We start from the raw sequence: 17,864 nt of genomic DNA, 5'->3' as shown, positions 1-17,864 counted from the left end.
CCACACTATATGGTTCAGACGAGAAGGTCATCATTAAGTTCAAAAGATCCGGAGTCCATTTCCTTCCATTCAGCTGAGTTGATCACTTTCAGAATACCTTTGGAAGGCTGAGCTTTGCATTTACAATTCTTACTTCGCTGAATTCATTCGGCTAAGTAGCCTCTGAGATCCATAGGTAGTTGTGAATAGGACTGTTTGATTAAAAAATGAAAAATGTTACTATTAATTTTCTTCTAACCATCAATCCCTAAACTGTACCGACAAGTTTAGTATTACTATTAGATTAAAGCAACCCAGTATCATCTCTTTGGTGCCTTTAGGGTTTTGAAGTGTAAGGGCTAATTGAATTTGTTTGAAACAGTAGAAACACAAACTCAATAAATGATTGCTGTTATAAAACAGCGGCTCCCTTTCAGAGAATCATTATGTCCGTCTTAAAGACTTTTGGATAAAGGATTGGAAATTCAAAGCATATACATCATAACAACTTGGCTCCTTAGACTTTTAAATTCAAGTACAATGGATAAGATTAAGCCCCTGACTAAAATCAAACAACTAACATTATTTCTTTTAATATTTCAATCAGGAGTTACTAAGAATATTTTAAATACCAGCGATAATTTATGAAAGTGTAAAGAGCCCCAGATACTTTTTGGGCTTTGTAAAGATATGGCAGGTTTGTGTGCCAGAAGCAAACTATTTTTTAATAATGTAGCACATATGAAAATGTTTTTCGAATGTGCTATTTTAAAAATTAGACTGATGCAAGATAGGACATACTCTGGGGGAAATAAACTTTGCAAATTACATAAGTTGAATGGCCTTTGCTAAATTTTACACTTAACATTCCTTTTGTTTACTGTAATAGAGTGTGGTGTTCAAAAATTCATTACCTGGTATTCTTTTGGGGAATTTTAATCAATTTACTCCTTTCGGCAACAATAAATAGGATTTTAGTCATCTTACAGGAAAAAAAAATAGTTTTATCCCTTTTCCTACATAACATCAAACATCTGCATAGTTTAGTAATCCAACACAACTTGCCTCATAGCGTCACTCAACAATTATAATTCCTGTTCAATTTTCAAATCAGTACATGCTTTGGGACTTACAGACTAAGTTGCTAAGTAGCAACATATGGTAAACTACTCCTCCTATGATGTTGCTGCAAGCAAAGCGCATAATTCTAAACTTGAAATGATTTTTATAGAAAGCCACTGCTGGAATGGCTCCAGAAATGGAAGTACACTGTAAAAATTAATGATATTCTTTTAGACAGTCCCAAAGGGCTCTTTGGCACTATCTACTGCATGCATTCTATACCTCTTAAGCTAGTGTATACAAATCCTTAAAATATTTTGCATATAATTTTGTAATTGATAGGCAGCTTTTAAATTGAGTATACTACCTTAAAATAAGCCTGACAAATATACAATAAAAACCCATGACATTTCCACTTCTCTCTGGCTCCATTCTTGGAATATTGACTATTTTCTCCTCTAATAGCTCACTCTAAGTGTGCTAGAGCCAGATCTAGCTAGCTCAATACTTTATTTTATTTATTTATTTATTTATTTATTTATTTATTTATTTTTGAGAGAGAAAAGAGTGTGTTCTCTGCGGAAGAGTAGGGAGAGGCAGAAAGGTGAAGGAGAGAGAGAATCCCAAGCAGGCTCCATGCCCAGTGTGGATCCCCATCTCACAAACCTGAGATCATGACCTGAGCCAGAATCAACAGTCGGACGCTTAACTGACTGAGCCACCCAGGTACCCCACTCAGTACTTTAATTTAAATAGCATTTAATTTTTTTTTTTTTTTTTTAACTCTGCATAGAATTTGAAGCATGTGATGCAAGATTTCTTAGGGTGTTCCCAGACCCTGGCTAAAGGGGCCCACGTTGCTTGATACCTCATGAGCTTGCAGATTCCCTCCTAAATAGTTTGTGGGAACATGTGAGCATGTTAAAGAAAGGAAAGCCAGACGTGAAGACTGGGTAACAGTCCTTCATAAACTCACTTCTTTCTCGTTCTTAACCTCTCGTGTCTGTGTGACCAATACGGCAGAGTATACAACAGCAAGGAAGGAGGGAATTGGGCTTCCCAACTTAGCTCTGACTCTTCTCTAGAATCTTCCAAGCCCACTCAGACTCACATGCTATGTGGCCTTTCTCTTTCCCTGAAAAAACTCAAGCCCCTTTCTCCAGGCCCTAGAATTATGGTACCTTTCATAGCTCCTTATATGTGATTATACTCAAGATACAAGTGTTCATTTGAATTAAACACATCAGAGGAAACAGAAGAGGAGCCTGAATCTCTTGATTGAAGCTTTCTATGGCACCAAGATTATTTATTTATGTTTAGTTTTGAATATGTGCCATTACTTTTTCTCATTCTTTCTTCTCCTATGGAAGTTTCCAGAGTATCATTTTCCATGGCTTCCTGTTCATTCTGAGCTTTCCACCCACAACATTCCCCCTCACCCCCTTCTCTGGATACAGAAACATTCTCATGCATGCCTCAGTTGAGGTGCTGCATGAAAAAGGTAGAGAAGGACTGATCTTTTTCATCCAAGAGATAATCACTTGATGGGGGAATCAGAAGATTTTTCTAGTGTCAGGTCACGGAGAAGCTTAATTCTTAAGAAAGTTACCTGATTGAACCATATTTTCAATAAATCACTTCCTCCTTGACCTTGGCTTTTACTCTGTTAAACCATGTCCTTCTGTTTGGTTTCCATCCCTCCTCCCTGGCTTCCTTTCTTCTTCTTCTCCTTCCTTCCTCCTATCTCCATGAATAGTTATCCTTTAAGCTTGAACTAATATTTATTGTTAATTCTGAGCATCATGGTTAACCCTAACTATTAAGTGTCCTGAGCTGAGATCTGATTTTAGATTATTTTCAGGTCATGATCAGGTTTCCCTGTGCTTTTTTTTCTCTTCCCCCACTGAAATCCTGTCTCTTATCCGGTCCCTCAGATCTCAAGATTAAAAAATAACAGTGATAAAATAGAAGCAATATTATTTTTCCCAGAATCTTAAAACTAAGCACTTAGCATACATTTCCTATTCCATCTTTTGAATATAAAAGATGAAGGGCATCTATATATTTAGGGCAGTCCTCTCGTGTGCGTTTCAGGTTTGATTTCTAACTCCACTGGGCACCTGTTCCTGACTGCAGCGTGGACTCCAATATTAATTCATCAAATCAAAATTCATCACCTCCAACCTACTCCCTCGCCCCTCAAACTTCTTTTTTTCCTGTATTGCCTATAGTCATAAGACTTAACACCACCTACCCAGTCACCAAGACAGAGACTTGAGAGTCTCCCTTATCACTCAGCCCTGAGTTAGTGTTATAATTAGTTAGATAGTGTTGATTCTACTTTTTGGCATAACTTTTGACTCTGTCTCCTCTTTCCTTCTACATGACTATCGCCTGGGTCCAGGCTCACAGTTTCTCATTAATTTCTTTCATCTCACCTCCACCTTTCCATTTCTCCTCTCCCTGTTGCCAAAGGATCCAAGTCTCTTCCCTCCTTACACATTGCCTGGCCCCTCCAGTTGGAATTGGAGTTATCGATGTACATATTTGCCCCTCGGTGGCATGTAGCATACTAGAATTGGTACCCATTTCCTTGTCTTGCCCACCTGATTGTGAGCTCTTGAAGACAGTACTTGCCCTTGTTTCTCCCTGGATCTCCTGTGCCTTGAGTGTCTGGTATCAGAAGTACGCAATATTATTTGTTGAGAGACAAGTAAGTGATTAAAATATTTTGTGTGCATTTTTTTAAAATCACATTAACTCTTTGGATCTTCTGCTGGAGATGATTTTCAGTCCCACACTGCAGCCACTTAGCAAACCTGGCCCTGCCCATTTCATTCCAGTAGCTTCTCTCCACCTGGATACCGATACCTCAACACATTAACAAAAGGCACCAGCCCTCCCGTCTCCTCAGAGAATCATTTCAAGTACAAAACTCAAAGAATTGATGTGATAATAAACTAGATCATAATAGGCAGTTATTCCTACAAGAATTATTGTATTGCTATTTGTCGTAAGCAATATAATGGCAGTGGAACCAACAGGACTCTCCAAGTTCCTCTTTGTACATGAATTTCTTTAATCTACTGTTAGAATTACAGTGTTTTGAGATCTGCAAACGTATTAAAAGCTATATATTTTTAATTACATGTTTTTCTAATGAGAAAATTCTCCAGGTTAGAGTGTAAATGAGGTATGAAAAACGGGCCTAAAAGCATAATATTTTAAGGAGCATTTTGGGGGGGAAAAATCTCTTGACTATGGGCCATAAAATTTCCATGATTGTGACATAAATTTGAACTATAAATTAGACCAGTTACTTTTAGATTGGTTCCTTTTGGCAGAAATTTCAGGAGTAAAGTCAACTTGACTTTTTGACCATTGACCCAATAAAATGGCAGAGCCACCATGCTTTGAGTCATCTAGTTAGTCCAGCAAAGTCTGGCATCTTAACAAGCCCAAACTAGTTACTCAAACCAGTCTTCAGCGTAACATTCAAATGATTACTCTGCGCAGTCCCGGAGGTATTCATTACAGACAAAATTGCTCTTGTTGCCTTGATAGAAGCTGAGTTTTCAATGGGAAATGAAAGGATGCCTGGAAAAATAGGCCACCTAATTAAGTTAAACTACTCTAGCATTTGGCTTGACATCTTCATTACTCAAAATTAAAAAGATGCTTCACTCGAGCACACAAGTTACTATTGTTTATGTTGTTTTCTGCCTAAATTGGCTTCTTACATGGAAGTCTGTTTTTCAGAATTATATCTTGAAATAGCTCACATATTTCTTACAGTTTATAAAAACGTCTTAATAGCTGTATGGATTGTGAACATGGGCGCCATACAAATATATGTCTTAGAGCTCTTGGTAGTCAAGCACACATCAGTCTCTCTGCATATTTTCTTGATCATTTACATATTGGTAGGATTGAAATTTAGATAACTTTTTACCCACCCAGTCTTTATTGTTATCATCATCATCTTTATTAGTGGGGTATTGACTCTGTTAGCTATAAAGGATCAGTTACATTAGAAACATGGATTCCTCAAAAAAACCTTAAGTAGACCGTAAGATTTAAACTGAAATTCATTTGTCCAGTGGAAGTGTTTTATATCAACCTCTCTAGCAGAGCTATTTTGGGAACATTTTAAAACATAAACACATGTAGAGCACACCATCCACTGATTGCCAGTTCCCACTCATTGACACTAATGAGGCAGCTGACAGGTTAAATGTTGTGTATCATATACATTTCCAAGCTGTGGGATTTGTGAATATAAGACTCATTTTTTATTTCACAAAATGAATGTTTGTTGCTGAGTATGCTTGAGAATTTTACAGTAATTGTCTAATAGTATGTTTTTTCAAGCATTAGGGAAATGCATTTCAGTGATAAAAACGATGAAAATATCTGAGTGGAATAGCATTAGTGGTAAAAAAAAAAAAAAAATTTTTTTTCTCCAAAAATATTGAGCTTCATTTGGAGGATGGTTTGTTCAATGGGCAACTGTCTAGTGACACCAAGACATTCTGGCCCTGGGAAGGGGTGCTGTGACGTTAGTATACCACCTAACTGGGTTCTACAGTTGCATTTGATCCATTTTGAAAACAGCCCATTGCTTGTTCGAAATTGTACTTTGTAGGTTTTTTTTCTTTAGCGTATAAATAATTATGAAAAGCTCAATGATCCTTCCTGTTAAGTTTTGCAATATACAACATGCTAGATTTTTTTGTCTGGCACTTACTGTAGCAAACCTGTCACTAAAGAATGTCTAAAAAATAGGTATGGTATTTCAAGTTAAGAATAGAGATATGTTGAATGATGTCATCTGTCTATGCCAACCCCATTTCCAAGACACGTACAGATTGTTCTAAACAAACACTGAAATTTTATTATGCCAATATGTCAAGTAGAAACGATTTTGCGCATTTTTAGCATAAGAACACTGAGGCTTGGAAAAGCTGAGTTTTTTTCCACCCACCCATACCTCTCCTGAGACCTCCTTCTTCATATCCTCATCTGTCACCTAAACACCTTGAAAAAAGTGTCAAGTTTCCCTTTGTAGTTTCAGTTCCTCAGTTTTGGAGCCGACTTAGCTAGACTTCCCAGAAACACAAGGTTTCAGTTTAATCTTTATGTCCATCATATTTTTTTTTCTTTCTCCTGTGTTTTTTTTTTTTTTTCTGCTCTGTGTTGTTTCACAGTTTAGCTATAAAAATGTATGACTATAATCCTGATGGTTTGAAATTAATTGATGACTGTCTGGCAAAATAGCCTCCATGCATTCCTTGCTGCTCATTGATAACATTGTGACCATTGTTCCCTGTTGCAAGCAAAGTCAAAACAAATGACTTCTTAGTCCTACCATCAAATTATTCAAATGGAATAGGCTGGTCTGACACTCACAGGGGCTCCGAAGGTCACGATTTGAGACCGATAATGAAGGCTTCCCTGTCTGCAACTGGGTCTTTTTGCATTTTAGAAGGCTTTCCTTCAGGAAGAGCTAAACCTACTGTGAGTTGCTATTCTCTGAAGGCACAAAGCAGAGTGGCCTTGGAGGAATGGGGTCGGGGGTGGGGGGGCAGGTAATAGGACTGCAGGGGTGGGGCAGGCCTGGTAGCCCCAGACGGAAGTTGCCTTCAGGGAAACCTGGACTCCTCTGCACTGTGACTCCTGAGCTGTTTATTTCTTATGCTGACTTCAATTAAACTTCTTGCTTGTAGTGTTAGTGGGAAGCTTCTGCTTGGCTAGAAGTTTAGGTTAGCCCTCCCCTCTCCCCAAGGTAATGAATGAATTAGATCCATAATAGTAATAAAAGCTGTCGCTTGGCAGCTCCCCGTGTCTGGCAAGGGACTAAGCAAAAGCTTTGCATACATTATCTCATTTAATCCTTAACAACAGTTCAGTGAAGATGACAGAGGTAAAGTGATTGGCCAAATGGCAAAAAGCTAGTAAATATCAGAGCCAGGATGCTGCCTAAGTCAAATTCCATCCTTGCTCAGCTGGGCTCCATTTTATTTTAGCACTTTAAGGTCAAGATGTTGATGGACTAACCTCAACCACTTGGTAGGACTGAGATAACTGCCCAGTACTGGGACGTGTGTGGGGGAATATTCTGAAAAATTATTAAAGTTGAACCAAATGAAATTGTGAATATTTGATCATCATTGGCTGACAAAAGCAGCCATTTCATATTCCAATTTCGGTTTCATATTTCATACTTGTTTAAACACACATACAAGCTGTACAAAGGTGAGGTGTTTAGAGCAGTGCCTGCCCGCTTCTTTAATTTACCCAGAGCAATGAACCCTTCCTTCCGGTCTTTTCCAGCCTTTCCCACCCCTTTGCCTCCACTGCTGTCCTCTTTCCTCTGAATTCTCACTACTTTTCTTGCCCGGGCCTAGTACACTTTTCCCCACCGTTCACACTTGTCCTTCTCTCCTCCAGGAGGTACACAAAGTACAAGAGGTCTTCCCACAGAGCATCCCTCCTGCCGCTCTTCCCCAGGATCCTGCTCCTGGGTAACTGAAGGACGGGGGTTTAATCTTCATGAAACTGAGGGAATTATCTCCAAATGTTCAACTTTTTTTTCCTTCCATGTTCCTATCTTCAGCTCCCCCTCAGTGTAAGCTTTCTTCCTAGCGACGGCCCGAGGAAGCAAGATCCTCCTCAAATATTCAGGGATCCATTTGCAATTGTTTCCTGGCTAAAGGTCCAAAAGGTAGGACTTGCCTATGAGAGTATGGTGAGTAGAAACAGGAGCTCCTCTTTCCTTTTCCTGGCCCCTTGATTGAGGGAGGAACAAATCAAGAGCGTAAGCCAAGCATAGACCATCTGTTTAGGTCTCCTCCTCTGCTGATCTGGCTCCTTTATGAAGAATGTGAGTCTACATACCCAGCATTTACTGATTTCTACACAATGGGCAAAAATGGTAAGAATGGCCATAAACACATGCAACATGTATTTTTAAATGTACATATAAAATATGTACATATAAAACTAGGCCAGTGCTGAATGCTCAAGTCCATTCTGGCTGCCTGCGTATGATTTAGCAAAGAGAAAATGACCATAAGCAAAAGTCAACTCAACACAGGTTTTTTTCAAAGAGAAAATATATTGAAACTTAAAGACCATAAATGTTTCAAGATGGCATATTAAAACCCAGCGCATTTTATTTAGTTATTATATGTATAAAAAATAAATCTGTCATTATGCTGGGGGTGTCCTCTCTGCCCAACGAGCCCTCGAAATACAAACAAATCATTGAACCTCTGTGGACCTCATTTTCCTTATCTGTAGAGGGGAGGCATAGTCTTCAAGGTCTTCTCTTGAGCAAGCGTTCTGTGATTCCATTTGAGCATAAACATAGAACTCTAGAACATTATCCCAAGAAAAAAATGCATAACGTTATTCATCACAATGCAGTTCAAAAGAGGAAAATCAGAAACACCACACCTGTTTGGTAATAGGGAACCGAGAGAATAAATTATAGAACACGCACACCAGGATATAACTCGCAGCCATTTAAACAATAATGTAAATGATATTTATGGGCATGGAAAATCATGATATATTTTCAGTGATCAGATTAAATAACATCATGGAATAGTGACCATAATAAAAAATGATAATGTAGCTAACATTTATTGATTGCTTGTATGAGCCAGTATTTATTCAAATTATTTGTATTATCTCATTTATCTCATTTAATCCTGATTACCTGGAATAAATCGAATACAATTGTCATCCCTATTTTATAGATTTGGACACTGAGGCTTAGAGGGAGTAGGTACTTATACCTACTAAGTGATCAGCTGAGATTCACATATAGTATTTCTAGCTTCAAAATCAGTGCTCCGTCATCTGACTTTTAAAACAAAAACCTGAACCAAAATAGCGAATATGAACTATAAAGAATCTTGAAAGATACACATGTTTTAATAGTGGGGTTTTTTTCTGAGTGGGTGAACTGAGAGTGATTTCTTTTCGTATATATGTTTTTGGTTAACATGGATTATTTACAAAATAAAGCAAAAACATGTAGAAATGAATCTCAGAATACAGGAACTCAGTGTGAGAATTGAAAACCTCTGAAAAACTAAAAAAATTATAGCTGCATTTGTACATAAAATTGTATGCTAAACAATGAAATTTAAATGTTGTAATCACCTTTTTTAAATATTCAATTTGGAGTGATACCTGTTACCAAAAGAATATCCTTGGGACCCCACTAGGGTTCCAGAAGTAGCTCTTGTACCTCAATCTGCTCTTCCTAATCATTCGTGTGTAGGTTGTGGCTTGTGGGGGGAGTACATTATTTATTTCCCAGAAGTTTGTTTTTTGTGTTTTGGGGGGTTTTGTTTAGCCAAAGGGAAGGCCCATATGACAAGAGCACACAACGCCTGGTTTTAAAGTTTCCCCTAAAAATGCTGCTTGGAGGGGCGCCGCCACGGTGGCTCACTCAGTTAAGTGTCTGACTCTTGATTTCAGCTCAGGTCAGGATCTCAGGGTTGAGGGATCAAGCCTCACATTAGGCTGCTTGAGATTCTCGCTCTCCCTCTCCCCCCTCCCCACTTGCGCTCTCTCTCTGTCTGTCTCTCAAATAAATAAATAAATGAACCTATCCTGGCCCTAAGAAGAGTCAATGTCAGACATTCCCCAGGGCGGCCTCAAGTCAACCCTGTTTTCTGGTCTCATTCAGGCTTTGCACACTGGGTTTTCAATTATGAAAAAATACAATCCAATAAAAACCAGTCTCATTGGGGACTGAGTTGGGCTCAATACCCCAACGTTTGTTTTGGTCAGTGGGACCAATCTTGCACTTGACGTTTTCTTAGAAGACCTGACCTTGCTGTTGAACCTCTTTGGCACATTGTCCAGACTTGCTCATTTGCTGACTTTGTGATCTTCCCTTGATCACATATTGCATTTCAGGAGAAGTGTCTGATATTCAGGCCCTGTTATCGGGGTAAATCTGCTTGTAACAATCCCTCCATCATCCCAGCTTCAAGTAATTCCACTTTCATTCACACTCGACACTTCAAACATGCTCTTTATTGGGAGCCTATGTTTTTATATATCTTCTAATTCACTTCCTTTATAACAAGCTGCATCTTATAGTTCTTTGTATCTCAAGTCACACTTTGCAGGCTGCCTTACACATAGTAGGTACAGAGCAAATGCTTCTGTGGCAAATGAGGTGCTCATTACCTTTTACTTAACACAGGGTACAGAAATTAATGAGCACAAATAAAATAAATGTACTTTCTGCCAAAAAATTGCATTTTGATAACTGTTGCTTGAAAAATTAGTGCATTGTGTGTTTTTAAATGAAGATGATTTATTGCTATTGTCTAACTTGTGAAGAAAGACAAAAAAATTGTTTGCAGGATCATTGGCTTGAGCACATCAATGGCACTGTTGGACAATTCTTGCTGAGTGTTAAGATGATTTATGTAACAGACCAAAGCTTTGCACAGTAATACATTATAGTCTCAAGCTATCAACCCTTGTTCATGCAGAGACAAAAGAATCTGAAAAATACCTACTTCTGAAGGTCTTCTCAAAAGAAATTGGAGATAATGTTGATGCCATTTAAACTCTTTTGAGAGAAATCACCATTACATGCAATGTCTTAGCTTCTGAAAACAGATAGAAGTTTATCATTTTTCTAATGAACTCTGCAGTTTGCTTTGCTTTCCATTTAGTTATTTGAATCATGCAACACCAAATTTTCAATAAAAGATGAGACACATTTAAACATTGGTATTTTCCTATCCTGAAATTCCAGGAATTATGTTACAGATTAAAAATTAAGGCATTCCATATACATGTGATAGCAGTGCTATTTATTTATCTTTTGAATAAAGATCTCTATGAGAAACATATTTTACAATGTTATAACCATAGCCATATTTTCAGTGTATGCATGATTGCACGAAGCCATCACATAATTTAAAGATATGTATAAGATGATATCTTTTGAATTCTTCTGAGTTATGGGACTTCTTGTCACCAAAGATCGAGTGCTCTATATAATGATTGCAATATGTGGACAGAGACCCACAAAGACAAGGCCCCTCTGGTAGAAAAACTAGATTTTAAAAAGAGAAGAATAGGCAAAGTCCAGAAGAGAGTTCCCGTTATTTGTTCCTGGTCAGCATATATTAACACTCTATCTAGACAGTATGAAAACATGAATTATCTGTACTCAAAAGAAAACTCATTCTAATTAACATCCCACTTCCAGACGCAATATAAAGTCAAATAAGAATTAAAAAATAAGAACAGGCTGTAGCAAAAGGAAATGTGGATTGCAGAAAGAGAAATATAAACAGGATACCCAGGGTCGTGGAATATGCTAAGCAATATGATTAAAAAGGAATGTGAGTATGTAATTAAACAGACTGGGGCAAAGAGATCTTCCAGAAACCAGGTGAGAAGTTTCCTTTCCTTTGTCACTCAAATGGGGGTACTGGGAAGGTTCAGCGGGACAGGGACAATGGCTTTAGTCAAATGGCTGAAAAAGCTTCCAAAGAGATCAAATCAAAGGAGATTGGAAGGATCCTCTGTTACTTTCCTATAACCCAGTCTCTTGTTTCAAGTCTCAAATACAATCCATCTGATTGGCAATTTCACCTCCTTGCCAAGAATCTCCCAGGGAAGACAGCCTTTCTACAACACAAGGCAACGTGTTAGAAAGTATGGCTTTTGTGGCGAATTTAGACACTGAAATTCTGGTTCACAAGTTCATCGACAATGTCCCTGGGTCAGTAGGAGCAGAACTGTCAGGAGCCCATCAGCCAGGGCTGCTGGTCTACCTGTGTGGTTCCCTGACAGGAAGAGTTGTGGCCCTCTGCACATTTCCGTCATTATCCTCTGAGCTCTTCAGCAGCCTTCCCCTGTTCACTATTGCCCACTATCATTTTATTTTTTCATTTCAAAAATGCAATTCCATCCCATTAAAATAAAGACAAAACTTGATCTTAGCTATTTGTGGTGGGCAATTAAATGAACATATTATGTGTGAATGGGGCTGCACTGTGTTTCAGTATGAGTTCTGGCAAATTGATCAATGGCAAATATACTGAAATTCCTTTATAATGATGTCTAATGGTGTCTAAATCCCCTCCTATACGGTCCATAGTTGTTTGTTTTCTTGTCCATGACCCAATCCATAGCATGTATAAATCTATTTAATAATAACCAGAGCTAAACTAAAGCTGTCATTTATCAAGAACTTTCTATGTGGCAGACATAGCTTATTGGGCTTTTTACCAATCTCATTTTTTTGCTTTCAATGCTCAAAAGAACCCTGTGAAGCAGGTTTTGAAACTGAGGCTCACAAGGAGTCAGAAACTTGCCCTAGAACCCACACTAATAAATGCTTCAGAGCACCTAGATGCAGTTTCTGTCTACTGGAATCCAGAGCCTCCATTCCTTCCAACATGCTCGTGGCCATTCTTATCAGTCACTGAAGGAATCATGGGTACTCTCAACCCATCCAAAAATCCATCCCCTTCTCATCACAGAAACACGTAGTACTTTATAAGCTAAATGTGCAAATACCAATGGTGAGATTTTAAGAAAATGACTTGAAATAGTCAATGAATTTGCTTTGTAGAACCATGAAAATAATCTCTTGAGGATGATAATATTTTGAGGTTACTACTTGAATGCTTCCAAGAGTCCCCTGGTGGCCTTGAGAAGTTCACATGTATTATAGAATTAGCCAAGCCTTGTGACAGTACAGCCCACTCCAGTCCACGTTCCATGACTCTTGGCTTCTGTTACCTGGTCACATGGGGATACACAGAGCCTCCTGCACTAGAGTAGAGCTGTCCTGTGGTGTATCTCAGCACCAGCCATATGATGAGACTCTCCTGCGTCTAGGACCAGTGAGTAGCTGAAGACCAGGGAGAGTCTCGTTAAGTAGCAATGATATAATTTTGAGTTCTTTGAGTCCTTTAGATCATGCAGACTTAGAGCAAATCACTTTGCATGCTTCTTTGTTTCCAATTTACCTTTCATTAACATGGTGGAGGGCCAAGTTAAAATTAAAAGTATTGACTTGAATCTCATGCCACCATCCCTAAACACTTTTTCTCTGTCTGTGTAGATGGTCACCATTGATTTTTATCATTCCCTGGGGAGAAGGCAAGCTGTATGGCTCAGACTGCTGATAAGATTCTCATCTCTAGACCAGTAGGGGTAAAATGCACTATAAAGGGTGATAAGGAATATGATACCCCCTTGCAAGTCCATACCTGTTCTCCTCCAGAATTCTACTCTGGAGCCCAGCTCTATAGATCCTCAGAAGACCTGGGATTGACTTGGTGGTCTCTAATTCAGGCTTAGGGAGAAAAAATTAAAAAGCATAGTCCTGTATCTCATGGGATCTGCAAAGGTCTTAGAAAGGAATGTTGGTCCCAAGACAGCTGGAGAATGAGAAATACTTGAAACTCATGGCCTTCCTGAGACTCAAAGGAAGAAAATAAGCCCAAGTCAGAAAAGGACCTTAAGTCAGGAGACAAGTGTATTAGGTCCACTGTGTCACCCAGGGATGGCCTTAACAAAAGCCTTCTTTGACTGCCCACACCCTGGTCTCATCACCAGTGTCCCTGTTCCTGTGCTCAGAGTACCTTCTCATCCCGTCCATGCTCCCTTGCTGTGGGCCATGCATGGGGCCTCACACCTGCTGTTGCCAACGGATCCTGATGTGGAGCTGAGGCTTCCTTGGGGTCCTTAGCTGATGTTCTACCTGCAAGAGGGGCTAGGTTCCAACAACTTCTGAGAACCGAGGAGCCCCAAACTCACCCTTACAAATCCTCTGGGACCTCTGTGTCACTATGGAATGGTAAGTGCACGCCATTTCAGAGGGACAGATCAGCAGCCAGAGAGGGACACCAACTACCCTGCCCCAGACTTTCTCAGGCTGCTTAAGCCTTTATATCTCTAACAGGATGTGTCTGGCTTCCTGACATGCTGAGAGATTAACTTTATATACCGTGTTGTCAGCTGGCTAGTGCAAAGTCTTGGGAATACAGGGTGGGTATTCAAGCCCTTGGAATAACAATTCACAAATTTCATGCCTTTAAAAAGTCATCTTAGCATTCATTCATTCATTTATGCATTCATTCAGTGATTCATTTGTTAATCCATTCAACAGACATGGAATACGGATTCTAACCGGGCCAGCCTCCTGGGGAATAAGGAAAACACTGGATCATATCCTATTGTAATACTTTCTTCCCCAAACTGCAATTTTCTCTAATAATATATATCTTACTATTGTTAAGTCAAACTTATTCCTATTAAGTTTTTCAAAATTAAAATAAAGATGTCGAGTCGTAGAAATCAACAGAGAGGAATTAGCTAATTCACTTCCACATTAAAAAAATAATTAGTAATTAGTCTAGCATTGGAGTTTTTGTAAGTTCTTTGACATTTTAACATTCATACAATTATTATTATACTTTTATTTGGCATCAATTACACTGTATTGGGCTCACGGCAAATAACCACATCATGACTTCTAATGTAAAAAACAGAAACTGCTAAGTAACCCTATGTTGTTAAAATTCCTGATCCACGTAACTACCCATTACCAGTTAAATTGTGGAATCTGTGGTTTAGGTATTTAAGTGCATGCATTAAATAACATTAATGTGTAATTACGTGAAAATAAACCATGTAGCTTTGTTAAATTGCAGTACAGTTGTTATCACTGAATGTAAAGTGATACCAATTAAACCTTCCTTTAGAACACCACAAATTAAGATTTAACTACTGAAGAACTGCTAGCATGTAAAGTTATGGTATACCATGGATAGAATATCCCTGAGTATTTTCAGAGGCTTAATAGCATTTATAAAATTAAAAACATCTTTCTCCTTTATCCCTGGCATTAACTGTACCTTATTTAGGAAAGTTTCAGACACCATTAACTTCTTAAAAGAGATGTATCAACAACTTCAGCCTTTGAAATGTCAACACAAAGACAAATTATGCATTCTTGTGCTCATTTTGAGTAAATATTTTAGAGGGATAAGCATTGGGTTGGAATTTGGGATAAGGAAAGACCTGAGACCAAAGCTAATGTGAATTCTTAATGGTTGGTGCAAAACTATTGGGTATTGACAACTTTATATAGCTCAACTTAATAAAATAGTAGCAATTAAACTGCTTCTGTGTCACAGCATGTGTCCATCTCTCATATATACTGAGCTGATTATTTACCAGCGGAGTCAAAGTGACTTAAGTTCTGAGTCTCGATTTTCTCTTCAGGAAAACGGGATAATGATAGCCACACACAGGATTACTGTTAAGCATTAAGCGAAGACCACATAGTCAGGGACTCGATACAGCGCTTTTAACAAAACCAGCATTAATACACGTGCTTCCTCTCTCTCCCACCTCCCCACTTCCAATCTTTTACGCTTCTTCTTAAATCAATACTTGTACCAGGAACTGATGGTTTACCTCTATAGACTCAAGGTCTAAAATATACCAAACAAATGAGAATTCAATCAAACTTAGGATTTGACACCGACCACGAATATATTTTTCAGACAAGAGATCTAAACTATAAACACGAAACTTTGGTACCCGATGATTGAACTTTTAGAGCTGGTGGCTTTGTTAGTAGAACTCTAGATATTAAAGAACAATGATCTGCAGAGATGAACCAAATCGTTTCCTTCACCTACCCCCAGTCACTAACCCACACGTGCCTCTACGTGACCAAGTCTCAATTCCAGATGTTCCCAGTAGCGCTTCATTTCATCATGTCTTCTGACAGCACCTAAACAAATATATCAAAACTTGTACAACATTTAGCAAGTGCAACTTGAAGATTTTCTTTCTGTTAGACAAATAGACGCCATCTGGAAAAAATAACCCCAGGCACTTGGATGCAGGAACATGAAGCTTATTGGCTGAACACCCAATGAATACCTTACGCTACTTTCTTTGGCTCCTGCCCTCTGCCTGCTCATTTCAAATCTTGCACACTTCAGCAGGCTCTGTGCTGTTAGTCAAGCAAGTCCTGTTACCCGTGCACTCAAATACTAGGAAGGCAGGCTTAATTTGAAAGATAGGCTTGCAAGAGTGATCAGGACCCAAATTGTTTCCTTTTTATTATAACACCTGCTCTATAAAGGACTGCTAAATATCGCTATGCCTCTATCTTAATTGGGAACAATATTTTATTATCTGGTCCCTCCTCATAGTTTCAATGTTTACCACCTTCCGTTTTAAACAGGAGTGTCCTCATATAATCTTTCCTTCCTTTTTTGCTCCTCCCTTCCTTTTTTTTTTTATCTAAAGCTACTTTCCAAAAGGAAAAGCCCCTCGTATGTTGTTATTTATTTTACTGTTTGACTTTTATTCCTAAATTAGTATTATAATAATGTCAGTATGCTATTGCTTTTCAAAGTAGCTGTACTGAATCAAAATGGCTGCAATATTATTTCGCGGCTTTTAGAGGAAAATCAAATAAATGCGAATAGTCAGAAATCAAGAAAACAATCTTCATTTTATTTTGATGGTATAATCTTCATGATAAAAATAGCTTTTAATGGTTTTTTTTCATATATCAAACTTTCTATACAACCACAGTTATGCAACATGCCTAAGTTGTGTCTTTACTAATTATTTTTCTTTTGTCAGTTGTGAGCATGCAGCTTTTCAAAACTCAAAAGCAATTGCCCCCAGAACTTCTGGAATTCATTTTATTATGTCTCATGATCTGAGCAGTAGGGAGTCCTATGAAACATGTTTGATTAAACATTAATTTTATAAATTGCCTTCTTTCCCCACAATTCCCATGAAAAAGGTATTCAGCTAGATTAAAATTCTGGAAAATTTTAATGGGACCTTTGAAATCTGTTTGAGTTCAGTTTCTTGGAAAAATAAAACTGCCTAATGGAAGTACTCTTTATACAAGGAGTGGATATGCCTTTGAGACAATTTTCTTCCGTGCATATTAGTGAAATGACAGCAGGGTAATCTGCATGTTTGAAATATGTTTGCCAAATCCATAAGGCTGCTTGTAATCACATCTGAAGGGGTCGTGTGTATTTGTTCACGGTGATGAAGAAGAAAGGGAATGATAATTTGCAACAATATCCCTTGTCTTTTCAGTCTTACCCTGGTCCAAGCCTGGAAAGTGAAGACTTCAACATTCCACCAATCACCCCTCCCTCTCTCCCTGACCACTCACTGGTGCACGTGAATGAAGTCGAACCTGGTTACCACTCTCTGTGTCACCCAATGAACCATAATGGCCTGCTACCATTTCATCCACAAAACATGGACCTACCTGAAATCACCGTCTCCAATTTGCTGGGACAGGACGGAGCACTGCTTACTAACTCCATTTCGGTGGTAAGAATCTGTTACTGATTTGTGGTGCGGAGCGAGGTCATTAGTGAGGGTAAGGTCGACTTTCATGGGAGATGCTTTACATTGTAGTAACGTGGGATTCGGAAACTAGGCACAAGTTTTTAGCTAGGGAAAATGTTCCCCATACATTCCTAAAGTAATTTTCTGTCTTCTGTTGACTTCAAGGCAAAATCAATTAATTACCTGTTTGATCACTCATATGTCTAACCCAAAGTTCTAAGCCCTATTTGACACTGAAGGCCCTGTCATAAAGTTGAACTGTCTTACTAGCTTTCAGATAAAAAGTTATCTTTAGAGGGGCCACAAGCAAGACCCTCACATCTTCTGACTAGGAACTGCTGTTCAGTCGGATTTCTCCCCCATTTTCCACAGATTTACAGGATAGGAAAGTAAGAAAACATCTTCATTTGTATTTC

General features: G+C 38.5%; 1 protein-coding gene across 5 annotated transcripts in view; it reads left to right on the top strand.

Annotated features, from left to right (window-relative positions):
* The window catches only part of TOX (thymocyte selection associated high mobility group box), a 298,404-nt gene that overhangs the window by 152,276 nt on the left and 128,264 nt on the right, over nucleotides 1-17,864 (top strand). For all 5 annotated transcript variants that reach the window (XM_025870621.2, XM_073892793.1, XM_025870622.2 and 2 more), the window contains one exon: nucleotides 17,188-17,430. In XM_025870621.2, coding sequence (XP_025726406.1) covers nucleotides 17,188-17,430 — 243 coding nt within the window. The remainder of the gene's footprint in view (nucleotides 1-17,187; nucleotides 17,431-17,864) is intronic.

Source organism: Callorhinus ursinus, unplaced genomic scaffold, assembly GCF_003265705.2.
Source record: "Callorhinus ursinus isolate GAN/ISIS: 27379988/994484 unplaced genomic scaffold, GSC_fseal_2.0 scaffold5, whole genome shotgun sequence".
In the NCBI taxonomy this organism is placed as follows: Eukaryota; Metazoa; Chordata; class Mammalia; order Carnivora; family Otariidae; genus Callorhinus; species Callorhinus ursinus.
Note: the sequence above shows the minus strand (reverse complement) of the source record. Positions and strands in the feature narration are given on the sequence as shown.